Genomic DNA, 17,336 nt, shown 5'->3' with positions numbered 1-17,336 from the left:
CCTCTCACTTCCTTGAATTACATACTCCATCTGCCACTTTGCCAACTCAATTTGTCTATATCTTTCTGCATCCTCTTTGTAACTTCCTCACAGCTTATTAGTTACGTCCTCAAAAAAACACTAAGTTTGTCAAACACAATTTTCCTTTCATTAAACAGGTTGGTTCTGACTGGCCGCACAATATTTTCCGAAGTGCAGTGTTAAGACTTCCTTAATAATAGACCGGACTGTCAGGCTACCTGGCCTGTAGTTTGCTGCTTTCTCTCCTCTCGAGTAACTGTGACATTTGTTAACTTCCAATCCATTGGGACCCTTCCAGAATCAAAGGAATTTTTAAGAATCATAGCCAGTGCATCCACTATCTCTGCAACTGCCTCTTCTAGAACCCTAGAATATAGGTCATCATATCCTAGGTATTTGTCTGCTTTTAGTCCCTTAAGTTTCTCTAAAACTTATATTCTCCTTTTTATTTACTTGTAAAAGCTCTTGCAATCTGTTTCTGTATTCTTGGCTATTTTATTATTCTATTTTTTGTTCTTTTTATCAACTTTTGGTCACCCTTTGGTTTCTGAAAATCTCCCAATCCTCAGACTTACTATTGCTCTTTGCAATATTATTGAAGAATCCTGCTTTGGACACCATGAAGTAGGCTTCCAGTGTGGAGTATGTTAACAGCAAGCCTTCATTAACAACTTATAACTATGTACATATTTACAATATAAGTTTGCTATAAATCTGTGCATTAACTTTATTGTTACAACCTTGATGCGATTCTAAGATTGCTATTACAGTATTAGCATTAACAACATTCTCACTAACCCACCTTCTCTCCCGCCCCTCCAAGTCCTTGACGTTAGAAGTTCAGGTGCACTGGAGGCTTCCTGCGCCTCATTCACCATTCTGACAGGAGAGTGGTATGTTCCTGTGTTGCTTGGTCAGTTGTTGGCTTGGAGGTTGGACTGGTGTTTGGGGTATGGTTTCATTCGTTTGTTCCATTGTTTAAGGTTAAACCCTGCCTGGTTGGTCTGGCTGGTTTGATGGTGTATGGCTTTTGTTACTCTTGACTGTTTCTTGGGGGTGGATGAAAATGGTATTTGTCTACTTGGCTGTTTTTTTTCTTCCTCCTCTGTTTAGGCCACCTGGAAGCTCACTGAGGAAGAACATTCCTGTGATGAGAAGATTGAGTAGCATGCTCACGTCTGCTTTTTGTTGTCGGTATGCAGCTGCTGCCAGGCGCCAGCATCCCTTATGGTTTTGACACACTGGCTGGAAGTTGGCGTGCGCACGTGCAGTGGTTGGTGTGTGCCAACTGTACTATCATGGTAGAGGCTGCTCAGACTGTTGATCCTTCTCTGGCACCAATGCCACCAGAGGTGCTATGGTAATCTTGTGTGGTCGGTGGTCTAACCATTGGGGACTTCCCTGGACCTGGAATGATAAAGATCACAGGTAAAATCAGAGTCTGAACTCTTTGATGTGTGAGGACTCAGGACCATGCTGCTCTGACCGACAACAACTGTGGTAATCTTGACATCTTCCACCAGCTGGATAAGATCAAGGGCTAAGCAGGCGTCTCTGCTCAGAAGAGAGAGAGGCTGATTGCAAACAACAATCATCAACTCAAAGGTTTGTTTGTCACCGTACCTCAGTGATTCGACAATCATGCTGTGGCGTGTCTGTCGTTCAAATCCAACAACCTTGGAGCCATGGTTCCTCATTTGACAGGCCTCGTGCTGGCATCTGAATCTAATTTAAAATTGATTAGATGACCATTTATCAAGATATCAACATTCCAAAACAAAGAGCCACACTCTCTGATTTCCCCCAAGAAGAATGGCTGTATATCTTCTGAGTCTTTGGTCATGATCTCGTGGATTACCTCTGGGAATTCTCTGCTGTGCTCGGATTTCAACTTGCACAGTTTACAGTTTACTGTAGCAGTGGAAGCATTGGGCAGTATTCACAGGACACTGATCTTTCCTTTGAGGGTGCTTTGCACTGCAATGCTGGCAAGGTCACTATACAGAGTGGTTCAGGGTGCTTTCTCTGACTTGCATGTCCTTGTGTTTTTGTCACCTGATATGATGTACTGAGGATTAATTTCTGCCCCATGAAGTGTTCTCTCCCCTTAGGATGGCCCAGTGTTGTTCGCTTAGATAGTCTATCTAGCTGGATAGCCTTGTAAGATTATCTTTAGCTTGTAGAAGGTCAGAGAGTGAGTCATCTGCAACACCCACCATAATTCTGTCTTGGGTGAGTTCAGACTTTAAATCTCCACATTCATATCCTTCTGCCATCCTATCAAGATCCTGAATGAAGCAATCGACAGATTCCCAAGGATTTGGATTAAATTTAGCTCTCCCACTATTTTATTGGATCTATTAGATGATTCTCCAATAGCTTGTGCAGTGATGTCTGCTTTTGGCCTAATCAAGTAAAGAAGTGTACTAAATTATTCTGCCTCTGATTGTTTTGAGACCTGCAGCAACACTGTATTTTAAAAATCTTCTCCAAAGGCTCCAGTTGTGTGACTGAGCCATAGGTGGAGCTGGAAGTGTGGAATTGTAATCATTTTTGAAGATTTTAAGAAGTATGAGTATAGTTTTAAGAGATTGCAGGCTTCCAAGATGGCATTGCTGGTTGTTGCTGAACAAAATGATCCAGTTTTTGGCAGACTTTTGAAAATGGCAGCGACGCACTTCTGCCTGAAGAAGGGACTGCATTGGCAGCAGAGGTCAGCTAGCTGTCGACTTAATTAATTTGGCGGTATGGCGTTGAGTCGGAGCTCTTGTAAAAGAACTGCGGCTTACTGTTTACAAACCTGAGCAGACAAAATGAATTATTTATGATTTTTTTCTTCTTGTTGGGCTTAGGATCCACACGCTGAGACTGGGAGTCTGGAATCGGGTTTAGCAGCGAGTCGTTTCAAATTGTGCTTCTGAATGAACAACCTAAAAAGGGGTTTATCAGGGCTAGCTGGCCTACCACACCCTTGCAGGCTGCGAGCTCTGTTTGCTTAAGTTGGACTTCCAAAAAGGATGCAATGGAGTCTTCTGCTTGAGTAAAACTTCTACTTTTCTTATCTGCTTTCAGGCCTTTGTGTCTCTGGAGCTTTTCCTTTCTGGTGAATTTTCTCAGCGCCTGTAACTTCACTTGGGAGTTAAGTTCACAGAATCCATTGAAGGTGCCCTTTCTCTTAGTTTCCCAGCATTCTTGTGAGGATGGGTGTTTTAATCCCAAGGCTGCCACCGTGAAGAATCCTACTTTCGAACACCATGCAGTAGGCTTCCAATCCGGAGTATGTCAACAGCAAGTCTTTATTAACAACTCATAACTATGTACATATTTTCAGCACAAGGTACAGGTAGGGAGCAGACCCCATTCAAGGTCTTAACCCAACTGTGTTCATCTCCAGACTGGCCCTAGCTCTGAGTCATGTGTCATCTTACATTACTGTGTGGGCGGTACTGTCCCACAATAATCCTTTATGTACCAGACCCTCCTATTATAAGCCTCCTTTAATCTAATACCAGCCCTAACTTTCCTCGTAAGATGCAGGTGGGTCTTAATTTTGTTTTCTAGTGCAATATATTGAATATTTTGAATCATTTTCTTTAAATGTTTCCCAGTGTTTATGTATCAACCTGAGCCAGCTCTGCCCTCATACCTATGTAATGGACATTGTTCAAGTTTAAGATTGTTGTTTTGGACTCAAGTATGTTGCTTTCAACCCTAATATGGATTTACTTGTATTATCATCGTTCCCAGAGGATCTTTTACTATGAGATTACTAATTAACCCTGCCTCATTGCACAAAACTAGATCTAAAACAATTCTGTCCTTGGTTGCTTCCGCCATGCTGTTGCTTGAGAAACTAAACCCTGTTACCAGACCAGTCCATTTGAAATTCATAACTTGTTCCATTCCTGTTCAACGCTGTAACTCCTGAAGTCCAAAAATTATTTGCAGAACAAACCAGTATAAATCACCAACTCATTAGCATCTGTGTAATATGCATACAATAGATCAGAACATTTACAATGTTCTCCCTATGAACTTTTTTCCTGGATGTAAGGTATCTAGTCAAATTAGTTCAATATGCTGCTTTGCTTTTCTTTTAAGTTGATTGTTGTGCAAAGCTTGAAGCATATTAAAATGCTTAGTTTGGAGCATCACTTTGTTTCGTTGGGTGTAATCTACCAGATACTGTGTAATTTGTGTAACACAAGGGTTGTCACTTTAGGAATCTTTTTCCAAGACTAATGAAAGTTTCTTTTTTTTGTAGGTTTGAGTGGGACAAGCTATTGGAAAATGTGCATTGTTTGATCATAAGTGTGACAAAGACAGACAGGCAGGAAGCCTATATACTCAGGTATTTGAATATTTGATATTTTGAATGAACTTATTTAGAATTGGATGGGATATAGGTTGGATAACCAACAGATTATTGTTGCAAGAGCAATATTTAGGATGTGAAATACAGGGTGAGGAAAAATGCAAGGGTACATATTTAACTTTCATGACTTAACCATGGTATGTGTGTCCATTTCCAAATTTTAGCTGCTTTGTTGGCTGTGCTGCCTGTCATAGATCAGGGATTTAATGAAACTTAGGCATTGTCTGAATAGTTAAAATACTTAAGGGCAAAATACCAGGTTATTTAGTGCATCATAACTATTTGAATTAATCTGAAAATTAAGCATGAAATCCGATCATTAGTTGGGGAATTATAAATAATTTGATTGCGTTTTAAAAAAATGCATGAAAGCAACTTGGGAGACATCAAACTTGTAGTTACTCTGCAGCTCTTAATTCTTTGAACCTGGATCATCTAGTGTGTTTCCTGGATTTTCAACATTGTATTTGGAATGTTGTTTTATCTCTGGTGACCTTATGACTAACGTAACTGAGTTATAAAGCATAGGTGGACTTTATCTGAGAAGCATTTTTGCTTAATTTTGAGCATTGAGTAATGAAGCTTGTTCTGAATTGAGGGGTGTCCATTTCTTTACAAAAGAAAGTTGGGAGCCTTGCTACTTCAGCACCACATTAAGTCTGTTTATTCAATTTGACACTGCATAAAGTGTCAAGTGGAGGTGGTGGAGTAGAGGTGATGTCACTGGACTAGCAATCCAGAGGTCCAGGCTAATGCTTTGAGGACATGGGTTCAAATCCTACCACAACAGCTGAAGGAATTTTAATTCAAATAATTAATCAAGGGCACAGACTTCAATGTTTCAATATCCATCACCAAGAGTGGCTCTGTAACAATACTACTGACTGAGTTGGCCAAGTCCTAAAGGACATAGTTGCTAGACTGAGTCTGCGGCAGGTGATGAGAGAACCAGCAGAGGGAAAAGCCCACTTGACCTCATCCTCACCGATCTACCTGCCGCAGATGCATCTGTCCATGACATTATTGGTATTAGTGACCAGCGTGCACAGTCCTTGTGGAAATGAAGTCCTGTCTTCACATTGAGGATACCCTGCATCGTGTTGTGTGGCACTACCACTATCCGAACAGATCTAGCAACTCAAAACTGGGCATCCATGACCTGCTGATGGCCCACGGCATCAGCAGAATTGTACTCGACTACGATATATAACTTCATGGCCCTGCATATTCCCCACTCCATTGTTACCATTAAGCTGGGGGATTAACCCTGATTCAGTGAAGAGTGCAAGAGGGCCTGCCAGGAGCAGCATCAAGCATACCTGAAAATGAGTTGTCAGCCCTGTGAAGTTACTTGCATGCCAAACAGCCAAAGCAGCATGCAATAGGAGAGCTAAGCAAATACATGACCAACAGATAGATCTAAGCTCTGCAGTCCAGCCACATTCAGTCATGAATAGCGGTGGACAATTAAACAACTAACCGCAAGAGTAGGCTGTACAAATATCCCCATCCTAAATGATGGCAGAGCCCCTCACCTCAGTACAAAAGATAGGGCCAAAGCATTCGTAACCGACTTCAGCCAAAAGTGCCAAGAGGATAATCCATCTCGGCTTCCTCCGGAGGCACCCAGCATCCAGATGCCACTCAGCCAATTCGATTCACTGCACATGATATCAAGAAAAGGCTGAAGGCACTGAATACTGCAAAGACTATGGGCCCTGACAATAGTGCAGCAATAATACTGATGACTTGTTGTCCAAAGCTAGCTGCATCCCTCGTCAAGCTGTTCCAGTACAGCTTCAAATGGCATCTACCCAGCTATGTGGGAAGTTGCCCTGGTATGTCCTGTCCGGAAAAGGCAGGACAAATCCAACCCAGCCAATTACCATCCCCTCAGTCTACTCTCGATCATCAGTAAATTGATGGAAAGGATCATCAACAACACTGTCAAGCGGCACTTGCTCAACAATAACCTGCTCACTGACATGCAGTTTGGGTTCCACCAGGCCTGCTCAGCTCCTGACCTCATTATAGCTTTGGTTCAAACATAGGCAAAAGAGCTGAACTCCAGAGGTGAGGGAGAATGACTGCATTTCACATCAAGGCAGCATTTGACTGAGTTTGGCATCAAGGAGCCTTAGCAAAACTGGAGTCAGTTGGAATCAGCGAAAACTCGCTATTGTTTGATGTCACACCTGGCACAAAGGAAGATGGTTGTGGCTGTTGGAGGTCAGTCATCTCAATCCTAGGACCCTGCTGCAGGCATTCCTCAGGGTAGTGTCCTAAGCCCAACCATCTTCAGCTACTTCATTAATGACGCTCCCTCCATCATAATGTCAGAAGTGGGGGTGTTCACTATGCAACCTTTAGCACCAATCGCGATTCTTCAGATGCTGAAGTAGTCTGTTTTTATTTGCAGCAAGATATGGACTTTCACTACTTAACCATGGTATAGGTCCCATTTCTAAATTTTAGCTGCTTGGCTGGCAATGCTGCCTGTCATAGGTCAGGGATTTAATGAAACTTGGGTATTGTCTGAATAGTTGAAATACCCTAGGGCGCAAAATACCAGGTTATTTAGTGCATCATAACTATTTGAATTAATCTGAAAATTGAGAAACATGAGATCAGATGACAGTTGGGGAATTGTAAATAATTTGAATGTGTTTTAAAAATAAAACACATGAAAGCATTTTGGGAGACATCAAACTTGTAGTTATTCTGCAGCTTTTAACTCTTTGAACCTGGATCATCTGGTGATTTCAATTGGGTGTGTTTCCTGGATTTTCAGCATTGTATTTGGAATGTTATTTTATCTCTGGTCAATATGGACAATATCCAAACTCGGGCCCATAAGTGACATGCAACATTTGCACAATACAAATGCCAGGCAAATCTCCAAGAGAATATCTAGCCATCTCCCTCTGACATTCAGTGGCATTACCATCACTGAATCCCCCACTATCAACATCCTGGGGGTTACCTTTGACCAGAAACTGGACTGAACTGGCCATTTAATGCTGTGACTGTTAAAGCAGTTCAATGGCTTGGGAATTCTGCAGCAAGTACCTTACCACCTGATTCCCCAAAACCTGTCCATGATCTACAAGGCACAAGTCAGGAGTGTGATGGAATACTCCCCACTTGCCTGGATGAGTGCAGCTCCAACAACACTCGAAGCTCAACACCATCCAGGAGAAGGCAGCTGCTTAATTAGCCTTATTCACCAATTCCAACATTCACTCGCTCCACCTTGGACGCACGGTGGCAGCAGTGGTTATCATCTACACTGCAGCAACTCACCAAGGTCGTTTGACAGCACCTGTCAAACCCGTGACCTCTACCACCTAGAAGGACAAGAGCAGCAGATGCATGGGAGCACCACCTGCAAGTTTCCCTCCAACCCCCACACAATCCTGACTTGGAAATAAAATGCTGTTCCTTTACTGTTGCTGGGTCAAAATCCTGGAATCCCCCCCTAAAGCACTGTGGGTGTACCTACAACACATGGACTGCAGCAGTTCAAGATGTGGTTGGCCACCACCTGCACAAGGACAATTAGGGATGAGCAATAAGCGCTGCCTAGCCAGTGATGCCCACACCCTGTGAACGAATAAAAAAAGAGTAACATATTAAGTCTAATTTTAAGTATGTTCATGAATGTGTCTGGCCACTTGAACTTCATGGGTACTTCATTTGTTTTAAACAAAGTTTATTGAATGAGTTTGGGTACTTGGAGTATATTTAAAATTCCCCAGTTGAGAACTACACTCAACTCTTGTAAGCTTGTGCTCCCCTGTTTGTAAGAGTCTTGATTATACAACCTGACTGCAAATTAAGCCTAACTCATTAGCTACAATATAGCTGTAGCCTTATTTAATTAGTTCATAGGTTCATAACTAAAAATAGGTGAAGCTTAAGGCAGCATTGACCTTGGTTTATTGTCCATCATTGCTGTGTAATCATTTGGCTGACAACAACTGGATTATTTCCAAAGTCAGCATGTCACCTTGCCGATATGTAGCATGTTTTTCTGAAGCAGTTTTGGCATACGGTATAGTCTGACTAAAATGTTAAGTGTGGCTTTTTTTGGATAATAAAGCGAAAAACCTATCTTGGCGAAGGTATCTGGACACTGAATAACTGTAATTTTAATGTACATTTGGGAAGCTTTCTGATGTACTTTTAATAAGTTTATACAGAACTGGTTTTACGCTGTATAATTTGATCAAAAGCAGGCCTCCAGTAAGCAGTGTTGGGTGGGGTGAGGAAGTATATAGTGATATAGTCAAAGAATGAGCAACCTTAAGCTGGGTGTGGCAGAGGCAAAGCAATACACTGGTGCAAGCCTCAGGTGTCTTCACTACTATTAAATATCTTTGTAAAGTGTATGAGATGTATCATGGTGCTGGCTCATGTAAGTTATGCTTTCACAGGAGATAAGCACTTACCGTGTGTCACCAAAGTGGCCAAATTTCACAAACAGTGGAGGTCATGGCTCAACAATTATTTAAAGATTGAAAAATGTTGCAGTAAGCAGCAGCTTCTACGTCAGTAAAAAGGAAGAGAATAGTTAAAGTGAGCATTAGCCCCTTTGACGGCGAGACCTCTACCACTTAGAAGGACAGGGACAGCAGACATTGGAACACCACCTGCAAATTCCCCTCCAAACTACACACCATCCTGGCTTGGCACTAAATCACTGTTCCTTCAATGTTTCTGGGTCAGAATCCTGAAACTTAACAGCACTCTGGGTGTACCTACACCAGATGGGCTGCAGCGGTTCAAGAAGGCAGCTCACCATCATTTTCTCAAGGCAATTAGAGATAGTAGCAAATGCTGGTCTTGCCAACAATACTGCGTCCCATCAAAGAAAGAAAAACCTGTTCCATTCGAGTATGACTCTTTAATCTATGTGGCTTGTTTATATATTGAGTCATCATGGGTTAGGAGATGTACTTCAGAGTTTGGGAACAGTTGATATTTGTCAGCTGGGCTTGAAGCTGAATCTTTTTCAGTAATCAACACCCACAAGAATTGTTTGTATTATTTAATCACAGAACCTCATAGTGCAGAAGAGGCCCTTCGGCCCATCGAGTCTGCACCGACACGTGAGAAACACCTGACCTACCTACCTAATCCCATTTACCAGCACTTGGCCCAAAGCCTTGAATGTTATGATGTGCCAAGTGCTCATCCAGGTACTTTTTAAAGGATGTGAGGCAACCTGCCTCCACCGCCCTCCCAGGCAGCGCACTCCAGACCGTCATCATCCTCTGGGTAAAAAAGTTTTTCCTCACATCCCCCCCACTAAACCTCCTGCCCCTCACTTTGAACTTATGTCCCGTGATTGATAACACATGATTTCCAGTATTGAATGTCAGAAATAGGAGCCCAGAGTAGACAATGCAGTCCCTCGAGCCCAACTCCATTCAGTATGATCACAACTGATCTTGGGTTTCAACTCCACTTTCCCACCCATTCTTCATAAACCCTGATTCCCTGAAACCTGTCTATCTCAGTCTTCAATATGTTCAATGATCCACAACCCTGTTGGGGTAGTGAATTCCAAAAATTCACAACTCTTTGAGCAAAGACATTTGACCTCATCTCAGTCGTAAATGATTGGCCCCTTATCCTGAACATATGTTCTGATATCCGAGCCAAAAGCCTCTTCATAATATTGAATGTTTCAATGTGATCACCTTCATTCTTCTGGACTCCAGAGAAAATAGACCCAGTCTTTCCAGCCTCTTGTCATGGGACAGCCCCCTCATCCCAGGGACCAATCTAGTGAACCATCACTGTGCCAGCTCCAATGCAAGTATATCCTTTCTTAAATATGGAGATGAAAATTGCACACAGTATTTCAGGTATGGTCTCACCAAAGCCCCATACGATTGTAGCAAGACTTCCTTGTTCTTGTACTCTAATCCCCTTGCAATAAAGATCAATATGCCATTTGCTTTCCTAATTGCTTGCTGTACCTGCATGCTTAACTTTGTGTTCCTTGTACAAGTACACCCAAGTCTCTGAACATCAACAGTTACAAGTTTCGTGCCTTTTAAAAAGTATTCTGCCTTTCTATTCTTATGGTCATTGTCGATGACCTCATTTTATACTCCATCTGCCACCTTGTTGCCCACTTACTTAATCTTTCTATAGCTTTACAGCCTCTTTGTGTCCTCCTCACATCTTGTATTCCTACCTACCCTTATATCTTCAGCAAACTTGCTCTCTCTCTTCCTCTAAGTCAGTAATGTAGATTGTAAATAGCTGAGGCCCCAGCAACTGATTCTTGCGGCACTCCACTAGTCTCAGTCTGCCAGCTGGAAAAAGTCCCATCTCTCACTACTCTCTGCTTCCTCTGCATTAACCAATCCTCTACCTGTGCTAATGTATCATCCCCCAACTCCATGAACCCTTCTGTATTAACGTTTTCTGTGGCATCTTATCAAATGCCTTTTGGAAATCCAAGTATACTACATCTACTGGTTCCCCTTTACCTACCCCACTTGTTACACCCAGAAAAACCTTTACTAAATTTGTCAAGCAGGATTTTCTTTTGTAAAACTGTTGACTTGTTCTAATCATACTACACTATTCTAAGTGCATTGTTAAGACTTAATAGATTCCAGCACTTTTCTGATGACTGATATTAGGCTAGTTGACTGTAGTTCCTGGTTTTTTCTTTCCCCTTGAATAGCAGTGTTGCATTTGCTAGCTTCCAGTCTGCTGGGTCCATTCCAGAACCTAGGAAGTTTTGTAAAATCATAGCCAGCACATTCACTATCTCTGCAGCTCTTTTTTAGAACCTAGGGTGTAGGCCATCAGGTCCTGGGGGTTTGTTGGATTTTAGTCTCTTGAGTTTATCCGGTACTTTTTCTCTGTTAATTACCTTAATTTTCTCATTCTTTATTAGCCCTAGGTTACCCTCTATTTCTGGTATGTAACTTGTCCTTTGTGAAGCCACACACACACACACACACACACACACACACACACACACACACACACACACACACATTTTTATATACTTATAAAAGCTCTTGCAATCTGTTTTTATATTCCTGGCTAGTATTGTATTCCATTATTATCTTTTTTTATCAACTTTTTGGTGCCCCTTTGGTTTCTAATCTTCCAACTTACTACTATTAGTTGCAATATTTTAAGCCTCTTTTAATGTAATACGATCTTTAATTTCCTTAGTAAGCCATGGATAGATTTTTTCGCTGAGTATTTGTTCTTCAATGAAATGTATTGTTGAACTGTTTGAATTGTTTCTTTAAATGTTTCCCACTGTTTTATTTATTGCCATACCATTCGGTCTATTTATCTAATCAATCTTAGCCAGCTCTCCTTTCATATCTATGTAATTCACTTAAGTTTAAGATTCTCATTTGTGGTTGGAGTATGTTTTTTCAAACTTAGTATGGAATTCAATTGTATTATGATCACTATTTCCCAGTGGATCTTTTACAATGTGATTGCTAATTAGCATTACACAATACGAGATCTAAAATAGCTTTATCCCTACTTGGTTCCACAACATATTGCCCAGGAAGCTGTCATGAAAGCATTCTACAAACCTTTGTCAATTTGATTGATCTCATCTATATGAAGATTAAAGTCACCCACAGCTTTTGTTACAAGCTCCAATAATTTCTTTAATGCTCTGTCCAATGATATATCTACTGTTAAGGGTGGCAATAAACTACTCCCACTAGTGTATTGTGGTGAAACAGGATCTTGGCAAAAGTATGTGGATTTGAAGCACCACCTTCCAGCAAATTCTGTTTTGGGGCAGACGAGAAACTTGTAGCTCCCTCTGTTGCTACAGGTCCAACAACATTCGAGAAGCTTGACACCATGCAGAACAAAGCAACCTGCTTGATTGGCACCCCATCTACAAACATTCACTCCCTCCACCACTAACGCACTGTGGCAGCAGTGTGTGCCATCTACAAGATGCATTGCTGGAACTCACCAAGATTCCATAAGCAGCACCTTCCAAACTCATGACCACTACCATCTAGAAAGACAAGGGCAGCAGGTACATGGGAACACCACCACCTAGAAGTTCCTCTCCAAGCCACTCGCCACCCTGACTTGGAGATATATCACCATTCCCTCACTATTGCTGGGTCAAAATCCTCGAACTCCCCAACAGCACTGTGGGTGCACGTACACCACATGAGCTTCAGCGGTTTAAGAAGGCAGCTCACCACCTTCTCGAGGGCAATTAGGGATGGGCAATAAATGCTGGCCCAGCCAGCAACACTCATATCCTATGAACAAATTTAAAAGCAGGGAGTTAAATGTAGGTCAGGCTACACTTGGCAGTAGTTCAGTATAACATTCATGCTTGGTCATGAAGATGACCTGTTTAAGCTGCCACTGAGGCTCTCAATCCTATGAATTGTGATGTGAAGAGGATAAACTTTTTAATCTTAACTGTTTTACAGTGAGAGTAGCATGTTTGTCTCCAAGAGACGTTTCATTTTGAAGACATGCGGTACCACCCTCTTACTGCAAGCACTGGAGCCCCTGTTGGAACTTGCTCGTGAGTACTGCGGCTTTGATTCCATTCAGGTAACTTTCAACTTTCTGTGGCGCATGAGGGTCTTGTACTTGTGTATTAGATATAATTAGCAATTGAAAAGTTAGGGTGAAATTTACACAAAATTGTGAAATGCAAATAATTAATAATTCTGCATATACAGGGAGAAAACTGAATATCTGTCAAGATTTATTTGTAATAATTTAGTTCTAATAATATGGTCTTGATGTAAAATCGCATAATTGACATGCTTCACAATTCAGAGATTCCCTACTTTAAATCCCTTAAATCACTTGTGCCCAAATTTTTGAGTTTTCTGCCCAGACTCTAGTACCTCCGGACTGTAGCCAAGTGTTCTGTTTGAAAAACAAACTGACATTGGCACATTCTCAGAAGGTAACACTACATGCCTTTCCTTCACTGGTGTTAAAGCAAGCAAATGGCTGTGCTGGAAAATTGCTAACTATTTAATTGCCAATTTTAATGCAGCCAATACTAATCTAGTTATGCTCTAAATTCATTTAATGGAAAACTCTGCATGTGTCTTTTAATAAACAGGATTTCTTCTATTCCCGCAAAAACTTTGTGAAGCCAGCACATCAGGAATACCCACATAGGAACTTTCAGGAAGAGGTAGAATTTCTGGATATGGTGTTCCCAAGTAAGTATTTTTTGAAGATTTCATTGGCTACAGTGCTGAATCTATTTTAGAATTTTGAATGTGTCTAAAGTGGGGGATTATGGTGGAACTATTAAATTGGAAGTCCACCAAGATAACATGCAAACCTTTTCACGGAATTATTGAATGCTAGAGGTTATGTAACGGACTTTAAGGTAAATGCCATATATGCCTTTTTCTAAATGCGCTCCCACCTAAAAGTGCTTTCCTAAGCGTTGCACAGGGCTGCAGCCATCTGACACTTCACTTTTGGTCACAGACTCTCCACAGTAACGTGAAGCAATTTTGCCATAAGAGCATTACAGCTGAACATGATCCTGTCCTCACCCAACCCCCACTTGTGCAGTTCTGACAGGATTACTTAAGAGCTCTTGCTTGTGATTGAACCAGTCAGTTGTACTTTTTTTGTGCGTGAAATGAGGAATAGTAGAACTGAAAAATGAAACAATTTCCATTTTAAGCAACCAATGTCAACATACAACAACTTGTATTTACGTAGTACCTTTAACATAAAATATCTCTATGTATATCTCCATATAAAATAAATACACCTCACAAGTGCATTATAAAGCAAAATTTGACAGTGCTCCACACAAGGGGACGAAAAGGCAGATGGCCAGAAGCTTGGGCAATGAGATAGGTTTTAAGAAAACCTTAAGAGGCAGGGAGGTTTAGGAATAGAAATCCAGAGTTTATGGCCTAGGCAGCTGTAAATATAGCCTCTGATGGTTGAGCAGTTAAAATCAGGGGCCAGAATTAGATGAGTGCAGATATTTGAGGGTTGTGGGGCTGGTGAAGATTGCTGAGATGAGGCCATTGCATTGAGCAATTTGAAAACAAAGATGGGATTTTTGAAGGCAAAGCACTGCTTAGCCAGGAGCCAATGTGGTCAGCGCGAACAGTGGTGAGAGGTGAATGGGACTTGGATGAGTAAGGTCATGAGCAGCAGAGATTTGGATGACTTCAAGTTTATGGAGGGAGGAATGGGGGAGGCTGGTCTGGAATGTGTTTAAATAGTGAAGTCTAGAGGTAGCAATGACATGAATGAGAGTTTCAGCAGATGACCTGAGGCAGGAGGGGAGTCAGATGGTGCTTCTGAGGTGAAAATAGGTAGTCTTAGTGATGGCATGGGTGTGTGCTCAGTAGCCTATCTCTGGGTCAGATGATTGTGAACTGTCTAGTTCACCCTCAGTTGCCGGGGTGAGTGGATGGAGTTGGTAGCTAGGGAACAGAGTTTGGAGCAGGGAGCAAAGGTAATAACTTTGATCTTTCCAATATTTAATTTGAGAAAATTTCTAATCCCTGTATTCGATGTCAGACAAGCAGCCGATAATTTCATGACAGTGGAGAAGTTGAGGGAGGTGGTGGTGAGGTAGAGCTGGATATCGCCAGCACACACACAACTAGTGCTGCGGTTTCAGATGATGTTGCCAAGGAGCAGCAGGGTGCCAAGGACAGATTAATGGGAGTCACCAGAGGTAATGGTGTGTGAGCAGGAAGAGAAGCCATTGCAAATGTTACTCTGCCTATGACTGGATGGAACCAGGCGAATATCGTTCCGGCCAGCTGAAGTAGAGAGGCTTTGGACAAGGATGGTGTGGGCAACCTTGTTCAAGGCTATAGGCAATTCGAAAAGGACGAGGAGAGAAAGTTGGCCTCTGTCACGGTTGCATAAGTTGTTATTTGTGACTTTGAGAGTTGTTCGCTACTGTAGCGGAGGCAAAAATCTGATTGGAGGATTCAAATATTGAGTTTTGGCACAGTTTGGCGTGGATGTAGAAGGCAGCAACACGCTCAGGTCTCTTGGAGAGGGAAAGTAGTAGTTGTGCAAGGATGGTGAGGGTCAAGGGTTATTCAAGGATTCTTGTGTCAGAAATAGTGTGAATCAAGGCAGAATTAAAGCACACCTTACCAGTATGACATTTTTCCATTTTGCACACCAAACATCCTGTGGTCTTTGAATGATACTGAGAAACGGTGCTGATTTAGGGACAGTTTTGTGCTATTGGCCCAAGCCTGCTAGAAATGAGTTCATGTTTGGTTGCTAGTACTAGCAGTGGGGGTTTTTACCCAACTGATTTAAATCCAGAAATTAAAGGTCATTGTCTAACCTTCATCCACCCACTCCCCTAATTGCTTACCCCTCCCATGGGTGGTTCTGCTTCCAAATTTGAACTCTGAAATTGCCCAAATCTGTTTTGGATTTCTTTCAGCAGGGTGGCTGAACAGTTTATATCCAAGGAAGAGAACTTGCAATAAAAACAGAAAAGGCTGGAAGTATTCAGGTCAGGCAGCATTTGTGGAGAGAAAAACAGAGTTAAAATTTCAGCTACATACTAATGAAAGGTTACAGACCTGAAACGTTAACTCTGTTTCTCTCGTCATACATTTCCAGCATTTTCTGTTCATTTTTTTTGATTTCCAGCATCCTTGGTATTTTGCTTCTAGAACTTGCAGTTGTTCAGACTTCTATAACTGATTTATTCAATTGCCTGCTTGCATCAGTTGAAAATCTTGAGGTAACTTGCAACCACATGCCAATCTTGCTTAGCACTTCAGTTTGGAGTATGATTGGCAAAGTAGTTTGCCTGCTTTGAAATTGAAAATCGGAGACTTTCTCACTACAATAATCTCTAACTGCAAATATTTATTCAATACCAGATGGGGCGGCCTATTGCATGGGACGTATGAATTCTGATTGCTGGTAAGACAAGACCTGCTTTCCTTTTGCAAATTTCTTATGAACATGGGTCTAATGCTTCTGTCTTATACCACAATTGTTTTCAGAAGGTGTTTAAGGGAAATTTCATCAGAGCAAAGGAAAGAATAGCACAAGAAAAATTTTAGCAATAAGTAAAATTTGACATTGCAAGCTCTTTTGGCCCCCCGTTGATGTGACGTTAACTCTAGGTTAGTTACAGGTGAATACAGGCTGTGACCAGTCTGAAGAAAACTGATAGTTTTACCTCAGAATTCCAATTTTTATTTTTCAAACTTTGTGTTGGCAGTCAGTCGACTACTAACAACCAGACCATAATCAGTCACGTTTCATTCTCCGTTTTACAAATCAGTTGTTGTGATCTAATTGGGAGCTTCATTATTGAGGGCCATACAAAATGCATTTTGCAATGCACATAAATCAATTGTGAAATTTTAAATTTAAAGGTTCATTTTGTTCATGCAAATATTGTCATTTATGTTTGATCCAGGTATCTTTACACTCTGGATATGCCAGAGGATAGTGGGATCAAACAGCCGGATCAGACACTTGAGGTTCTGATGAGCGAGCTTGATCCAGCTGTCATGGACCAGTTCTTCATGAAAGATGGTGTTACTGTAAATGATGTCACTCGAGTATGTACTAAATTAATTTTGTAAAGCTTTTTTAAAAAAGGCTTTTCTTAAAACTATGGAGTCTTAAACATGGTGTCTTTTTTTTTAGATGAGTGGAATTCGTGACCTGATACCAGGTTCAGTCATTGATGCCACATTGTTCGATCCTTGTGGTTATTCAATGAATGGAATGAAAGTGGATGTAAGTTTCTGCCCTGTCTTTAACTGTTTTATTTTTCCCTCTTCCTTTCTCTCCCTTCCTTGCACCCCTCCCCAGTGCACATAAAGATGCTGGTTTTTGCTAGGGCAGGGCTGGCAAAGTTGGTAGTCTCCAATCAGCACTATTCCTGAATAATCATTCTGCTCAG

General features: G+C 41.5%; 1 protein-coding gene across 6 annotated transcripts in view; it reads left to right on the top strand.

The window, feature by feature from the left end:
• Positions 1–17,336, top strand: part of amd1 (adenosylmethionine decarboxylase 1) — a 48,004-nt gene that overhangs the window by 16,541 nt on the left and 14,127 nt on the right. For 5 of the 6 annotated variants that reach the window (XR_005942994.1, XM_041187634.1, XM_041187630.1 and 2 more), the window contains exons 2-7: positions 4,286–4,372; positions 12,862–12,988; positions 13,515–13,617; positions 16,297–16,339; positions 16,845–16,989; positions 17,078–17,170. Coding sequence is in view for 5 of the 6 variants with exons in the window: in XM_041187630.1 (XP_041043564.1) it covers positions 4,286–4,372; positions 12,862–12,988; positions 13,515–13,617; positions 16,297–16,339; positions 16,845–16,989; positions 17,078–17,170 (598 nt within the window). In the remaining variant the exon portion in view is untranslated. Of the gene's footprint in view, positions 1–1,134; positions 1,450–4,285; positions 4,373–12,861; positions 12,989–13,514; positions 13,618–16,296; positions 16,340–16,844; positions 16,990–17,077; positions 17,171–17,336 lie in introns of all 6 variants that reach the window. The other variant, XM_041187631.1, reaches the window with a different exon arrangement.

The sequence above is a fragment of the Carcharodon carcharias genome, chromosome 5, assembly GCF_017639515.1.
Source record: "Carcharodon carcharias isolate sCarCar2 chromosome 5, sCarCar2.pri, whole genome shotgun sequence".
NCBI lineage: Eukaryota > Metazoa > Chordata > Chondrichthyes > Lamniformes > Lamnidae > Carcharodon > Carcharodon carcharias.
This window is presented reverse-complemented; position numbering and strand designations above follow the sequence as displayed.